This window comes from Salvelinus fontinalis, chromosome 10 (genome assembly GCF_029448725.1).
Source record: "Salvelinus fontinalis isolate EN_2023a chromosome 10, ASM2944872v1, whole genome shotgun sequence".
In the NCBI taxonomy this organism is placed as follows: domain Eukaryota; kingdom Metazoa; phylum Chordata; class Actinopteri; order Salmoniformes; family Salmonidae; genus Salvelinus; species Salvelinus fontinalis.
Genome location: NC_074674.1, coordinates 26,654,281 through 26,670,769, shown reverse-complemented (window position 1 = coordinate 26,670,769; position 16,489 = coordinate 26,654,281). Strand labels below are relative to the sequence as shown.

The window sequence follows — 16,489 nt, the reverse complement described above, 5'->3', positions numbered from 1 at the left end:
CCTGTTTCCGCCAGCATCTTCACAAGTTCCTTTGCTGTTGTGATACAGTGAATTATAAGTGAAATAATCTGTCTGTAAACAATTGTTGGAAAAATGACTTGTGTCATGCACAAAGTAGATGTCCTAATTGACTTCCCAAAACTATAGTTTTGGCAAGAAATTTGTGGAGTGGTTGAAAAAGTTTTAATGACTCCAACCTAAGTGTATGTAAACTTCTGACTTCAACTGTATATGTGAATCTTATTAGTCTAGCTAGTTAAACAGCCAAATGACCTTAAACTACTGTTATGTCAGGTAGATGTCATTTCTTCATGGGTAGCTAGCTTCTAATTATAGAGGCTAGCTAGCTAGCCAGTTAGCCCTATTGACTTACTATGGACTTACCCATTTACTAAACTTTCTTCCAGCCAGGACAATGGCAATAGAGACAAAACAAGATATGTACAAAGCAAACATTTTACTTTATAACTATCAGATAGCTATTTGTGAATCGCAATTATCTACCTAACCAGATAATTCAACAAGCAAAAATGACTTAAAAGTAATCTTATGCAAGGTAGATGTAAATTATTCATGGGTAGCTAGCTACCAATTCTTTGTGGCAAGCTAGCTAAAAGTAGTAGGTAGCCAGTTGACTTATTATAGGCTTGCAATCTACGGAAACTACAGTGGGTATTGTAGACAGGTAAACATGCCAAAATGAACATAGAAATATTTTTTTTAATGTTTTCAAGATACAATATTGTAGTCATGCAACATAAGAGATGTGAATGGGAAACATTTCATTCCGAAGCCTGAGTTTATTTTCTCTCGCTTCAGAACAAATAATGTCCACATTGATTTCAATAAATATTGCGTTGTTTTATGTGGTTGTATCATATTTCTGTTCATACTTATCATTGAAGCTTGCATCGATACATGCTTTGAAATGTTTACAGGTACGCATCCGAGAAGTGCCCTCCGTGCTCCGTTTTGCATACTTGATTTGGACTCATGCTCCGACCCTCCTGTGCTCCAGATTACGTGCTCGGAGCACGGTAGAATGCGTATTGAGAAACACCCATGGTGTCTCCTATTGCCCTGGAAGATGTGGTCTTCACTTATACAGTGCATTCGGAAAGTATTCAGACCCCTTGACTTTTTCCACATTTTGTCACGTTACAGCCTTATTCTAAAATGTATTCAATTGTTTTTCCCCCTCATCAATCTACACACAGTACCCCATAATGACAAAGCAAAAACAGGTTTTTAGAAATGTGAAAATTTTAAATATGACATTTACATAGGTATTTAGACTCTTTACTCAGTACTTTGTTGAAGCACCTTTGGCAGCGATTACAGCCTTGAGTCTTCAGTTTAGCAGGGTGTCCATCTCTAGGAAGAGTCTTGGTGGTTTCAAACTTCTTCCACTTATGAATGATGGAGGCCACTGTGTTCTTGGGGACCTTCAATGCTGCAGCAATTTTTTGGTACCCATCCCCAGATCTGTGCTCTATGGACAATTCTTTCGACCTCATGGCTTGGTTTTTGCTCTGACATGCACTGTATATAGACAGGCGTGTGCCTTTCCAAATCATGTCCAATCAATTGAATTTGCCACAGGTGGACTCCAATCAAGTTGTAGAAACATCTCAAGAATGATCAATAGAAACAGGATGCACCTGAGCTCAATTTCGAGACTCATAACAAAGGGTCTGAATACATATTTAAATAAGTTATTTCTGTTTAAAATTGTTCATAGATTTGCAAAAATGTCAAAAAAACTGTTTCACTTTGTCATTATGGGGTATTGTGTGTAGACTGAAGAGGATGAATTTTTTTTAAATCCATTTTAGAATAAGGCTGTAACGTAACAAAATTTGTAAAAATGGAAGGGGTCTGAATACTTTCAGAATCCACTGTATTTCCCTTAAACAATGTAAACTATGCTTTTGTCCATTCATTGCTCACATTTCAATTGGTCGCAAAGTTGAAAAACAATGTAGCTTGGATTCAAAATGGCATGACTGACAAGCAATCCTAGTATGTAGGGAGGTGGGAAGCAATGGAAAACAGGGTTGGGGATGGGAAGTTGGGGGTGGAGGCTCACTTCTTTTTGTTTCTTTTCCTTTAAATACTAAATCTATTATTACTTTTTAACTCTGTAATATGATCAAAATGATCAATACTTTGTATTTATGTACCTTTTGTATGTATATTTTTGTTGTTGTTGAGTGGCAGCCCGCAGGTACAGTTGGAAAATAACTAATGTGGAAAATAACTAAATTAAAATAATGAATGGAAAATACGACATGAACGGAATATGAAATTATATGAATTTATATATTGTACCTGTAACCTCGGCCAACGAACAAATTACAAAAAAATACAAATTTGGTCTCAAAAAATATATAAAAATGGCCTCCCGTGTGGCGCAGTGGTCTAAGGCTCTGGGTTCGAGCCCAGGCTCTGTCGCAGCCGGCCGCGACTGTCTCATCGCGCACTAGCGACTCCTGAGGGCCGGGTGCAGTGCACGCTGACCAGGTAGCTAGGTGTACGGTGTTTCCTCCAACACATTGGTGCGGCTGTCTTCCGGGTTGGATGCGCGCTGTGTTAAGAAGCAGTGTGGCTTGGTTGGGTTGTGTTTCGGAGGACGCGTGGCTCTCAACCTTTGTCTCCCCGTACGGGAGTTGTAGCGATGAGACAAGACAGTAACTACTAACAATTGGATACCATGAAATTGGGGAGAAAAAGCGGGTAAAAAATAAATAAATAAAAATGTATTAAAAAGGATCACTGTGTTTAGTAGGTTTTTGGCACCCAAATCATGCAAGGATAACATGTCCCATATGTCCAGTGGTGGTGGTGGAGCAGAGCTTCCTGTTTAATACGTTACAAGGCTCTTTATGCCATGTCCTCTGGAGTTAGGTTGTGTTCACTGATCTCAGGGCTGTGTACAGTAGGCAGGATTTGGCAAACAAGTCAAGTATCTGCACAAATCATGTTTTCATTGCTAGAAACTGTATTTCAAAATCTGGAAGTTAATGTGATTTACATGAACATCAGGCATGAAATCCTACTTTTGCCGACCCAAGGGGAATCGGGAGCCTTTACTTACTGCATTTTGAGCGTTGGAAGATGAAGAAAAGCATTCTATATCTAAATCCACATTTAGGACGTGATTACAGCACTTTGATTGTAATGAAGTAGTTTCTGCGTCTCTATCATGGGACTACTGTATGTGAAAACTAAGACAGTGTGCAAACTCTCACTGAGAGAGACAGAGAGGTGTCTATCTTACTCTCTGTGAGGTACACTCCAGCACAGTTAAACATCTGTCTGCTCTGCCTCTGTACTCAGCCTTTGTGTAACATCACACAGTAGTCCTAGCCTACTTTCAGGTACGACTTGAGTATCAACCATCATTAAAATTTCCGAAGTGTCTCTATTCAACTCTCAGACAGACATACACACAGACAGACACTGTGCTTTATGGCCTTCGATATTCTGACCACAGCTTGTTGTGCCTGGTCCTCCAGGCTGGTCTTTGTCAGGCTGCCATGGGCTGTCACAAATCACTGCCGTGTCTCCCTGCCGCATGGCCTGGCCACGACGGGAAATCAATGGCCTCTCCTGGGATCCTCCATCAGACCAAATATCTAGAGCTTGATGGCAGAGGGAGAGAGAGGGGGAAGAGAGGACGGGCAGGGGGAAGGAGGGAGAGACAGAAGGGGTAGGTGTAGATGAGTTTGAAGGGGGTGAGGGAGGAGGGAGGGGGGCGGGGGGTTGAGGCCCTGCTGGGTGTTGGGGTCGCTAACAGGGTCAAATAGTCAAAATCAAAAGTCAAAATCTAATTTTATTTGTCACATGCATGCAACAGGTGTAGACCTTACAGTGGAATGCTTACTTATAAGACCTTAACCAACAATGCAGTTAAGAAAAAATACATGTTAAGAAAGTATTTACTAAATAAACTGAAGTAAACAATAAATAAATACAAATTTAAAAAAATTAAAAAGAGATAAATAACAAATAATTCAATAGCAACAATACAGTAACGAGGCTATATACAGGGGTTCAGACTCCAGACAAGAGGTTGTGGAGGTTGTGAACCAAATTGTTAAGATAGAGGAGAAGGAAGAGGAGGAATATGAGGAAAGGAGTGACTGAGTTGACTGAGTGAGTGATTAGGGTCTAACAAGGAACTGTGACTATTTAGTAGAAACAGTCTATTACTGTAGACTAGATTTGATTCCTAATCCATGTCTTCAAGTCTCTCTGTTTAACTGCAGGATGTCATTTCACATGCTACTTCATATAGTGAGATAAATAATGCGTGAAGGGGATGTCATATGCACACTTTGTAGCAAATAACTTCTTATTAGGACATTGTAATATAGCTGTGTAGAGCATAGAGATAAAGAGACTATATGTTCACAATGTCCAGTGTTTTCTTCCATTTCTTACTACATTTCTCATCCTCTCTCTGCTCTGCCCTTTGTTATAGAGGTTAACAGGTATGTAGCTAACTTCTCCCCTCCTCTGTGTTCCAGTGGTAGACAGCAGGGGGATTCTTGAGGGTCTACAGAGGTATGGCCCCATGCCCACCTACTTGCCTGTCAGCTACCAGGTCCTCAACGCCGAGGCAGCCTTCTTTCTGAAGGAGGCCAACCAGGACCTGATGAGGAACTCCAGCCTGCAGGCCAGGACCGAGCCCTTCTTCATCCAGCAGGCCCGCCGGATGCCCTCCATCAACGCCAGCTATGGACCCATGTCTGTCCAGCAAACCATCCCCCTGGAGCTCCTACAGAGCCCCGGACCCTTCAGTGGACCCTCTTTCACCTCCCCGTCATCGTCCATCTCCTCTTCTTCTCCGTCCCTTTTCACCTACAACTGGAAGGTCCAGACTTTCATCATCAGTGAGAGGATCCACCCCAGTTGGCCCAAAGTGCAGGTGTTGTTCTATGTGGTGGGCAGGGACTGGGATGACTATACCACCATCCACAGGCTTCCCTGTGTCCGGATGTTTGCCTTCCACGAGACCCAAGAGGTGCGGGGCATGTGTCGTCTGAAGGGGGAGCTGGGGATGTGTGTGGCCGAGCTGGAGCCCCTGGCTAGCTGGTTTAACCCCTCTACCGTGAGGCACGGCAGGCAGAGAGCTCCGGAGCAGGCCCAGGGCACCCCTGTGGAGCTCTACTACATGGTACAGTCCACAGAGACTGGGGAGTGCAGCTCAGAGGACTTACGGAGGGGAAGTTCCATGCGCACAGAGCACCAGGGGCCCATGGGGTACTTCTCAGGGCCCACACCCATGCAGCGTATCGGGAGCGTGCGTCTGTTCCAGCCCATGTCAGAGCTAAGGCTAGACAGTAACTTTGTGGTGATGGTGCCCTCTAGACCAATCAGACAGAGGGAGACGGTCTCCACCTTCCTGGCTCTCTCCACGCTGTCACCTGTACAGATCTTCACCCTTAGGTGAGTGGGCCTCCCTGAGGCACAGTAAAGCATTTTGATGAAAACCATCATTCATCCAGGAAGTCCCATTGAGGTCAGAATACCTCTTTTACAAGGGAGATCTCAGATAAAGCACAAACTGTGCTATTCAATTCAATCCCAAAAGCTTTATTTCCCATTACATTTACAAGGAAATTGTATTTGTATCTGTACTTTTATTTCACTGTGGGTTTGCTTTGAAACCGCTGGGCTCAGAGAATAGAGAGCTGTGACTCATCTGTTGTCTCCATGGAGTTTTTAGTCATGGTGATACATTAAATATGTTCACAGATTACCCTGTTTACTTTTTAAATGTCATCCTTGTGCAAGATATTCACTAGCTGATAATAATATAGGTTATTTTACTCCCATTTAATCTGCTTTGTGAGAGGAAATAGTCAAACATACTGCTACACAGCTGCTGAAATCATGCCTCTTTCTCCTTCCAAGTATTTGAAATAAATATTATCCTCTGAAAACGTGTGTGCACTATATGCATACAGCTAATAGTCGTTCTCATAATTACCACATGAATCAAAATTATTAATTGTACCAAAAATATATATGATTTACATTCTACAAAGAAATATATTGAGCAATTTACTGTGTTTATTAAGACATTTTTAATGTGCCTAACATCATAACAGTCCCACACTGAGGAGTAGTTCATTTGAACTGAGTGTGCAGCAGTAGAGGGAAGCTCGGTATTGATTCATTGGTCTTTGAGTATTAATTAGAATGAGACAAAGCGACTGAAGACGTTTCACGGGCCATGCAAATGTACGAAATATGCATTTGCATTAGTGTACTTTCATGCCTGAGATCAGAATCACATCCGAGGAAAACGCTAGTGAGCTCAATGTGGAACTCTGACAAAGGACCCATACCAATTAGTCAATCTGAGTGAGCAGGAAATCTACCAAGAAGCCTCGTTGCTTTTTCTCACCCGACTGATGAACTTCCAGAGAAATTGCTCTGTGTGCATTTTAATATACTTGTGCGTGCGTGTGCGCGCATGTGTGCGCGTGTGTGCGTACGTGCGAGTGAGTGAGTGAGAGAGAAATCCAGATAAGTATGAAAATGGAGGCAAATCCTATCTTGGTAACCTTTACAGAGAACCAAATCATGGAGGAGTGCGGCAACGATAACGATAATACACAGAGTAGAAACATCTTCACTCCAACCTTTTCTCTCCACTGTGATCTCTCAGCCATCTGATGGCGTACATCCAACAGTACAGATACATTACCAGTAACTCCGAGAGTGTTAAAGATCAGCATATCCCCTGCTGTGGTGTGGTTTTAAGGATAGCATAACATTTCTGCATTTCTGCATTATTGGAGGAATTGTCTAATAAAATATAGTTTGTCAACAAAATCTACATATTTAACTTTAAACCATTACACTCTCCTAATATGTTGCCCCAGTGTGTGAGAATGTCCCAGTTACAGTGGTGTAAAGTACTACTTAAGTTGTTTTATGCGGTATCTGTACTTTACTTTACTATTTATATTTTTGACTACTTTTACTTGAGTGCACAGTGTATCATATTTTCCCTTCAATTCTTCTACAGTCATGCTGCTCACATTTTCCAAAGTTAAAAGTTTTGAATTTGGTTTCCACAGGGAGTCTGCTATATGTGAACTTAAGTCCAACCTAAACTCACTAATCAGCAATTATAAAACCTCAAAGAGTTTCATAAAACCACATGCTGCCTTCCAGTGCACCCACTCCAGAGAAACCCCTGGATATCAGGCTGTTTAAAGAAAGGCCCAATATGGAGGCTTTGATTGCAGACTGGTGTGTACTGTATGTAGTTTGTAGTGTGTGTTGTTTGTAGTGTGTGTACCTCTCATGTGGTAACTCAGTCCTGGGGTACACTGTGCAGTTCTAAGCAACCACTCTAAGCAACCACCACTGTGTTAGTTCTGTCAGATGATAAGGCTCTAGAAAGAGAACACTTGATTTTTCTCCCGCACTTGTACCCAACGGGTGACTGTGTGTGTGGCCGTGCCAAGTTCCTGGAGTGGGGGACTGGTGTGTGATATTGGGCTGTGCTCCAGAGGTTGTTTGAGAGGGCCATCGAGAAGCTTCCTGGAGTTCCTGGCCGTGTGTGCATGTGTGTGTGCGCATGCGTGCACACGTTTAAAATGTGTTTGCCTCCGTATGTTACATGTGCGTGTGGCCGCATGTGTTTGTATATTTATGTGCAGGATCTGTGTTATTAAGGGTCTTGTGTCTAGTGGGTAACACTTAATCATTATTCATGGACGCTGGGGCAACCCTCAACCCTCTCCTTCCCTACAGTAGATCTCTCAGGGCAGCTGCTCTTACTACATATGCTCCACATGCATCGACATGCATCTCTGGGACTGGACTTGATTCATGGGCATATGATAACACGGCAGCATCCTAGATAGTAATACATGTTCTAGTCATTATTTCAAGATGATATATTTCGCACTTGACTTGAAAGACTTTCATGTGATTAAATGGATGAAATGTGGTCCTACAGTATCTACGCTGTACTGTACCCTCTCTATCTGTTTAATGTAGTCATTGTCCTTGTTGCACTTATAAGTGTAATTTTAGCCCTCTCTTGTTATGAGGATTCTAATTATCTTAGTTATGGAAGATCTAATTTACTGTACCAGCATCAGAGTCTAGTCTACTGCAATCTTGGAATGGAATTAGAGCCCTTTAACTTCATCCAAGGAACACACACACACACACACACACACACACACACACACACACACACACACACACACACACACACACACACACACACACACACACACACACACACACACACACACACACACACACACACACACACACACACACACACACACACTCCTATGTTAATCATTCATGCTAATCATTAAGACCACACATCGTTTAAGACTACTGTAAATTCATGATCTGTTTTTCAGGCTAAAGCTTCCCAGTGGAATGGACTCATTAGCAATCAAGAGTGGCTGCTGTAACAGGTTGAAACAGGATTGACTTTCCATTCATAATGCAAATGAAAACACAATTTCCTCGTGAACAAATTAATACCCTTTTCAAAAGATAAATAGTCCCAGCTGTATTGTAATTTTTACTCAACAATCTAACATGTTCCCCGGGGGACATTTGCTAATGCATGCTAATGAGAAATGAGATGATTATCAAAGGTAACTGGGCAGTGGTGGAAAAGGACCCAATTGTCATACTTGAGTAAAAGTAAGGATACCTTAATAGAAAATGACTCAAGTAAAAGTGAAAGTCACCCAAGAAAATACTATTTGAGTAAAAGTCTAAAAGTATTTTGTTTTAAATATACTTAAGTATCAAAAGTTAAAGGAATTGCAAAAATAAATTCAAATTGCTTATACTAAGCAAACCAGGCGGCAAAATTTTCTTGTAGATTTTTTTTAATGGAGAGCTAGGGGCACACTCCAACGCTCAGACATACTTTCTAAACAAAGAATTTGTGTTTAGTGAGTCCGCCAGATCAGAGGCAGTAGGGATGACCATTTATGTTCTCTTGATAAGTGAGTGAATTGGACCATTTTCCTGTCCTGCTAAGCATACTTTTGGGTGTCAGGGATAATGAATGGAGTAAAAGTATTTTCTTTTCTTTAGGAACGTAGTGAAGTAAATGTCAAAGTTGTCAAGAATATAAATAGTAAAGTACAGATACCCCCAAAAAAGTGCTTCAAAGTATTTCCATTTCCGTCTAAAATGACATACCAAAATCTAACTGCCTGAAGCTCAGGACTTGAAGCAAGGATATGCATATTCTTGGTTCCATTTGAAAGGAAACACTTTGAAGTTTGTGCAAATGAAATGAATGTAGGAGAATATAACACAATAGATCTGGTAAGAGATAATACACAGAAAAAAACATGTTTTTTTTGTTTTTTTTGTACCATCATCTTTGAAATGCAAGAGAAAGGCTATAATGTATAATTCCAGGCTCAATTTCGATTTTGGCACTAGAAGGCAGCAGTGTATGTTCAAAGTTTTAGACTGATCCAATGAACCATTGCATACATGTTCAAAATGTTGTATCAAGACTGCCTAACTGTGCCTAATTGATTTATTAATGCATTTTCAAGTTCATAATTGTGCACTCTCCTCAAACAATAGCATGGTATTATTTCACTGTAATAGCTACTGTAAATTGGACAGTGCAGTTATATTGACAAGAATTTAAGCTTTCTGCCAATATCAGATATGTCTATGTTCTGGGAAATGTTATTGTTACTTGCAACCTCATGCTAATCATATTAGCCTCCTTTAGCTCAACCGTCCCGCGGGGGGCACCGATTCCATAGAGGTTTTTAAGTACTTTACACTACTGTAATTGAGAAATTCTCACACACCAGGGCAATGTATTAAGATAGTGTAATGGTTTCAAGTTAAATATGTAGATTTTGTCGACGAACTCCATACTTTATCGGGGAATTCCTCCATTAATACAGAAATGCAGAAATGTTATGCTATCCTTAAAACCACACCACAGCAGGGGATATGCTGATCTTTAACACTCTCGGAGTTACTGGTAATGTATCTGTACTGTTGGATGTACGCCATCAGATGGCTGAGAGATCACAGTGGAGAGAAAAGGTTGGAGTGAAGATGTTTATACTCCGTATATTATCATTATCATTGCTGCACTCTGTAAAGGTTACCAAGATAGGATTTGCCTCCATTTTCATACTTATCTGGATTTCTCTCTCTCTTTCCCTTCCATGGTATGTGTCTGCCTCGATGTATTGAAATAAAGCTGGAGCAGGAATCTTCCACATTTCTATTTCTCATGTGCTGGAGGCATTACAGACCCGTAAACCTGATTAGCTGCCGTCTCAGTTTAGTGAGCAAACCTTTCCCTCCCACCTTGCTGTCTTCTCCTTGCTCCCCCTCTCCTCCTCTGTTCTACAGGGGAAGGCTGTCTAGTGTTAACTTTGAAGGCGCACACTCCTCATTAATAAGTAATTAGTGATTTGTGCACTGGGGTAACATGTTCGCTCGCTAGTGCTATGTAGATGCCTCCACAAAGCAATCATGGGTTGTCCCTGCAGCAAGCAATCTTCCCACTCACATTTTTATTTTTTAACCTTTATTTAACTAGGCAAGTCAGTTAAGAACAAATTCTTATTTACAATGACAGCCTAAGAACAGTGGGTTAATTGATTTGTTCAGGGGCAGAACGGTAGATTTTTACCTTGTTCTGGGATTCAATCTAGCAACCTTTTGGTTACTGGCCCAATGCTCTAACCACTAGGCTACCCCCATAATGATTTCTTTCTTCTCCTCCTTTGATTGTGCAGCCAGGGCTATTACGCATACCAGGGGCTTACGATTCAATGGCCTGAAAAAGCTTTTATCCCCTTTGTGCAACTTCCTGTCTCCCCCTCTGCTCTTTTTGAATACTTCCTGTTTCCTGTGGGCTCCCGAGTGGCGCAGTGGTCTAAGACACTGCAACTCAGTGCAAGAGGCGACACTGCAGTACCTGGTTTGAATCCAGGCTGCATCACATCCGGCTGTGATTGGGAGTCCCATAGGGCGGTTTGGCCGGGGTAGGCCGTCATTGTAAAGGTAAAATAAAAAACTCTCATTCCTCTTCTGTGAAGAGTTTAAGGGCACTGTTCATGTTGTAGTTTAAGGGCACTGTTGGGCTCACACTCCATTGAGGGTCCATATGTGAAGTGTGATGGTGACACATGCAGAGACCAGAGCCTCTAAGGCTACAGTACAAGGCCCATGCTAGGGTCAGAGTTCATTTAGACTTCTCTCCACTTCCTTTGAACTTTTGAATTACCCTGCAGACTTGGCTTGGAGGCAACAGAGACAGAGTTGAATAACTAATTTTACCTTCCCCAGAGATTGAAGCCCTCTGGTCATAGTAGAGAAGAGTTGATGTTAGGTGCTAAAATAAAATCTGCATCATACCCTCTTATAAAAAAAGGTTTCCCCTTTGAATAACCCTCTTTGGTTCCAGGTAGAACTCTTTCTGGGTTCCATGTAGGACCCTTTCCACAGATGGTTCTCAATGGAACCCAAAAGGGTTCTCCTATGGGGACAGCCAAAGAACCCCTTTGGAACTCTTTTTTCTAAGAGTATAGATCTGTCTTTCTCTGGTGTGTTGTGTTTAGTAATTTTACAATGTCAAATGACATATTTTTAAAACCAATGCTTTTCACCATCTCTTTTGACAAGAGCAATAGAAGCACTGTAATAGTCACTGTTTTATTCAGGTTGTTCTCCATCTTTGGCCTGTGTGTCTCTGAGGTTAGTGTGGTCAGGCCTAATTGGTGGTCAGACATTGATCTACTATCATTAGCGTGCGGTTTGAAGAGAATCCCTCATCAGCTTCTGGAGCTGCTGGCCCTGTAAGCCTTGATCTGCCCAGGGGTTTGTGTGTGTGTGTGTGTGTGTGTGTGTGTGTGTGTGTGTGTGTGTCTGTGTGTGTGTGTGTGTCTGTGTCTGTGTCTGTGTCTGTGTGTGTGTCTGTGTGTGTGTGTGTGTGTGTGTGTGTGTGTGTGTGTGTGTGTGTGTGTGTGTGTGTGTTCACGTGCATGTATACATGTTTGGCGTGTGTGTGTTTGTGGGTCTGTATATATGCATGTGTGTTTGTGTGTGTGTGTGTGTGCATAAGTGTTCACGTGCATGTACACATGTTAGGCATGTGTGTGTTTGTGCGTCTGTACGTTTGTGTGCGTGTCCAAAAGAACCTGCTAAGACCCTGCATGTACTGTATACAAAACACACCATGCACTTGCTGAGAGGAACTCACTTTTATGTAGCCTAAAAGGAACACCAACAGCACCAACAGAACACCAGGAGCACTGGGACTCTGGGAGAAGTGTGTCCCAGCTACCTCTCTCACACATACAGGAAGCACCTTAGAGAACCGTCACAGCTCTGAGTGGCCTCCTGCTGTGTTATGTCACCCCATGAAAGAGGGAGGGGAGAAGGGAGCGACAGGCAGAGAAAGAGCGGGAACGCACTGCGGTCACATTGGGAGTAGTCTCACACTGAGTCTTTGTAGTGGGTTTCCTGTCTAGGAACCTCTGTCTGTCTCTCTGACAGTCCCTCCCCTGGGTTCTAGTCAGACACCATGCTCTGTAGTTGTTAAGGCCTCCTGTGAACACGCTTCTCAAACTAAGCAGGGCTTTTGACAAAGGCTGTGTGTGTGTGTAGGGTTACAAAATTCCATGAACTTTCAATCAAATCTGGAAAACCTGTGTGTGTGTGTGTGTGTGTGTGTGTGTGTGTGTGTGTGTGTGTGTGTGTGTGTGTGTGTGTGTGTGTCTGTCTGACAATGAGCAGTGGGTGTGGGTGTATGTGAACACTTCTGCGTGTGTGCATTCTCACTTTTCTCACTCCCAACTCCCTCAGTTCAAACATGGTGAGAAGGACCATAGGGATTCAACCTAGCAGAGCCTGTCTCTCTGCTCCTGTCTTATGGCCCTAGGGCACCTGGGATGTAGAAGTAGGGATCAGTGTAAATATCCAGTGGCAGAGGTGGATAACCTATGAAGTGTAAGCTGTGCTTAGGGCAGAGCGTGGTCTTAGCTGATAGATAACTGTTATGACGTGGGCTGCAGCTTTGTTAAAACCTCCAGCCCAGTAGCCCCCCAGATGCCATATTACTGCCGTCTGTCCACTGTGGCGATTTAAGGAGAGATGGGGTGAGCTGGGATCTCAAGTTGTGTGTTTGTTTGTGTGTGTTTGTGTGTGTGTGTAAACAGAATTAACCTAAGTATGTGTGTAATGTGCATGTGCTTGTCAATGTACCTCCAGCAATTCCTATGAACTCACACATACCTCTCAAAGTCAACTTTGATGTTTATTCCTCAAAGCAGATTAAACTCCTTAACTATCACATTTTTGATACAGTAGGCTATGTGTCAAATTTAGATAGTGGTTTATTAACTCAACCTGCAGTAACAGGTGTTGGGCTTATCAAACGCCTTCTAATGCTGTTTACACACTGTTAGTGATGTTTTCATTAAATATGGTTTTGCTTGGTACAGTCTGGCCTCTGATGAGGAGAAATGGAGGGAGAGCGGAGAGAGAGAGAGAGAGAGAGAGAGAGATAGAGTGGAGAGAGGGCGAGTAAAAATAACAAGCAGATGTATAGATGAAGGGAAGAGATAGACAGCAGGAAAGAGGGGGCAACTGTAGCTTTTTGTAGGTTGCATGCTCCGCCATGCAATCGGATTTCATATTTCTTGATATAAAAAAGTTCCCTTCGCAAACTAGTCAGAGAAATGTAAGAAACAAACATAAGCCAAATCCCAGAAGCAATTTTGAAGGAAAAAAACTATAGGAAACAAACAGTATGACTGCTTCAAAACAAATACTACTTTTGAAAATGTGTTTGGCTGTTTGTTTGTGCTCGTTTATTTTTCAAAGTCAAGCAGAATACCCATCAGAACTCACCCATAGTTTTCCCTTGGGGCCTTTGTCAAAGTAAATTATTCAACCCCTGAATCATCCCTCCGTCTTCCTCCTCTCTCTACTCTCTCCCTCTTTCCCTCTCTCCCTTCTCCTCCTTCACTTATCCCTCTCCTACAGTACATCCGTACCTGTGTATGTTATGACTGGGCCCCTGTCCGGGTCCGGGTCTTTCTGCTGATTGTGAGTGTTCAGCACTGCCCAGCAGTGCACGTAATGAAGTGCAAATGGGGCTAATGTGCTCGCTGACGCGCCAGCTTTTAAAGATCAGCCCTCAATTGATTTACCGGAGGCCCCGCTGAGGCATTAACAGAGACAAAGCAGAACAGAGGAGAACAGAGCAGAAATATGGAACGCAGGCTCCATGACCAGCCTCAGGCACAAGCAGGTCAGCTTGGTCATTACTCTGTCCCCTAAGGCAGACAGAGCAGAGTTGGGGTGGATGGATATGGACAGAAGCGAAGAACTTTGACATGCATTGGACATACTTCTCTGGTTCTGACAATGTTATCTCCATCTGCTTGTTCCTACAGTCAAATCTTCAGCCCTATCAGAGATGGTAAAAAGGGATCTAAGGTAAAGCTCTGATCATAAAGCTGCACTTGGATTTATGTCCTTGGAATTCTCTCCCACACATCCTTGGTCCCAACTGTGTACACTACACATAATACAACTGCACCGCACACCATTTAACTAATGACCTCCCTGCTATTGACAGTCCACAAACAAAGACCTCATCAAACACTCACTGTTGTTGTCTTGGCAACAGGAAAGGGAAAGGGAAAGGGGGATACCTAGTCAGTTGTAAAACTGAATGCCTTCCACTGAAATGTGTCCTCCGCATTTAACCCAACCCCTCTGAATCAGAGAGTTGCGGGGGGCTGCCTTAATCGACATCCTCGTCTTCAGTGCCCGGGGAACAGTGGGTTAACTGCCTTGCTCAGGGGCAGAACAACAGATAGCCAATCCGTGTGTAAATTACCTTTGAGCTTCCACACCTGCATGACTGACCTTTCACCTCTGCACTCCTAATGAACAGTGAGGTCTAAACAACAATGGATCAATCAGATACATTTCTCTCTAAGGAGACCTGGCACAGGAATGCATGTCCCCATCTGGCCTTGGTCCCTGTATGCCTAATATTTGTCCTTAGCTGGTTTTCTATTTGTCCCCAGCGAGTGCTCTCCTTCAAAAGTCTCACCTAGTATATCCATACAATTTACGATCTAATTTCAGGACATAATGAATAATCAACCATTTGTAACGATCCTGATTAAAATGGTTCAGTGATTGCCAAAGATAAATTGTTGCAATAATGACTTCCGATGAATGATATTTGCAAATGTATGGTAATTCTGATTGTTTTGTTCTTCCTCCCTGTGACATGTGTGCTGTTCATTTGGCTTTTGACAGCATTGTACATTTTCCATTTGAAGCGAGTTTTCAATTAAAGTTCTGGATGAGAAATTTCATCTGTTTAGGTAAACAATGAATAAAGCAACGTGTGTGTGTGTGTGTGTGTGCGCATGCGTGCTTGTGTACATAAATGTCTTTGTGTTTGTGTGTGTGTATACGTGACATGTATGTCTGGCATTATCAACAGAAGCTTTACCTCTAACTTAAATATTGAATTTGTCAAAGTCAGATCAAAGTGATCCATCACCTTCACAGTATGTTGACTGACGCTGTGGCTCTATCAGAAACATACTCACAACTTTATCCTAACGTTAGTGGAATTCATTAATCTATACAATTTTAATGAGATTAGGACCGTTAGAATGCTGTATAAGGATATAATCTGAGCGTGTATGATGTAACCAATTTGGATGCAGTAGAGGTGTTATTATTTTCTGTAGCCTATTGGAGGGTAGTCTAGACTGACTGACCAGCAGTGTTTATCTGTAACCCGTTCTCCATCAGGTTTACGTCCTCTCCCTAATCTGGCCCAGCACATCCTGTGATAATCCCACTAGTCCCCCTCCAGCTCCCGTCCAAATATTGGATCACTCTGGGATGATCCATCCTATCACAGCAGATTCCATTTGAAGACTTACTCTGGTCCCCCTGGACCCACCGTCAGGTCAGGGAGGACTTATGGGAACAGAGCCATCTGCATGGTATGTTTTCCCCCATCTCCTGATTTAAAAGACTAGGGAACCGTGCGACTGGCGTCCATAGGGCTCTAGCCTCGGTCAGCATATGATATTACGTCCCTCCTTTGGGGGATTTGCTGGGCTATGGTCTCTAAAAGCAAGTAAGCGCCTGATAAAAGGGGACATTTTGACTCCCTTGACGTACAGTTGCATTAATATGATTTGTAGATTCTAAGAGAAAAACACCATGTAAGGTCAACAGAACCTGTGATTTCATCATTGACATAAGTATGTACAAATGAAGGTCAGAATTAGCTGCATGTTTCAGCCACAGCATTCAGACCGCGTGTCTAACTACAGTAGAAACGGACGTCTAAATAGCCTCATTCTACACCGTTGAAATCAAACCCATTATTACATTGTTATAATACAGTAATACTAACAATGAAGGCACATTTTAAAATGTGTGT

The 16,489-nt window shown here is 42.4% G+C and overlaps 1 protein-coding gene across 1 annotated transcript in view; it reads left to right on the top strand.

Annotated features, from left to right (window-relative positions):
• LOC129863880 (transmembrane protein 132C-like) overlaps positions 1-16,489 on the top strand; it is a 216,571-nt gene that overhangs the window by 34,390 nt on the left and 165,692 nt on the right. Inside the window, exon 2 of the mRNA XM_055936249.1 lies at positions 4,533-5,454. Within this exon, the coding sequence (XP_055792224.1) occupies positions 4,533-5,454 (922 nt within the window). The remainder of the gene's footprint in view (positions 1-4,532; positions 5,455-16,489) is intronic.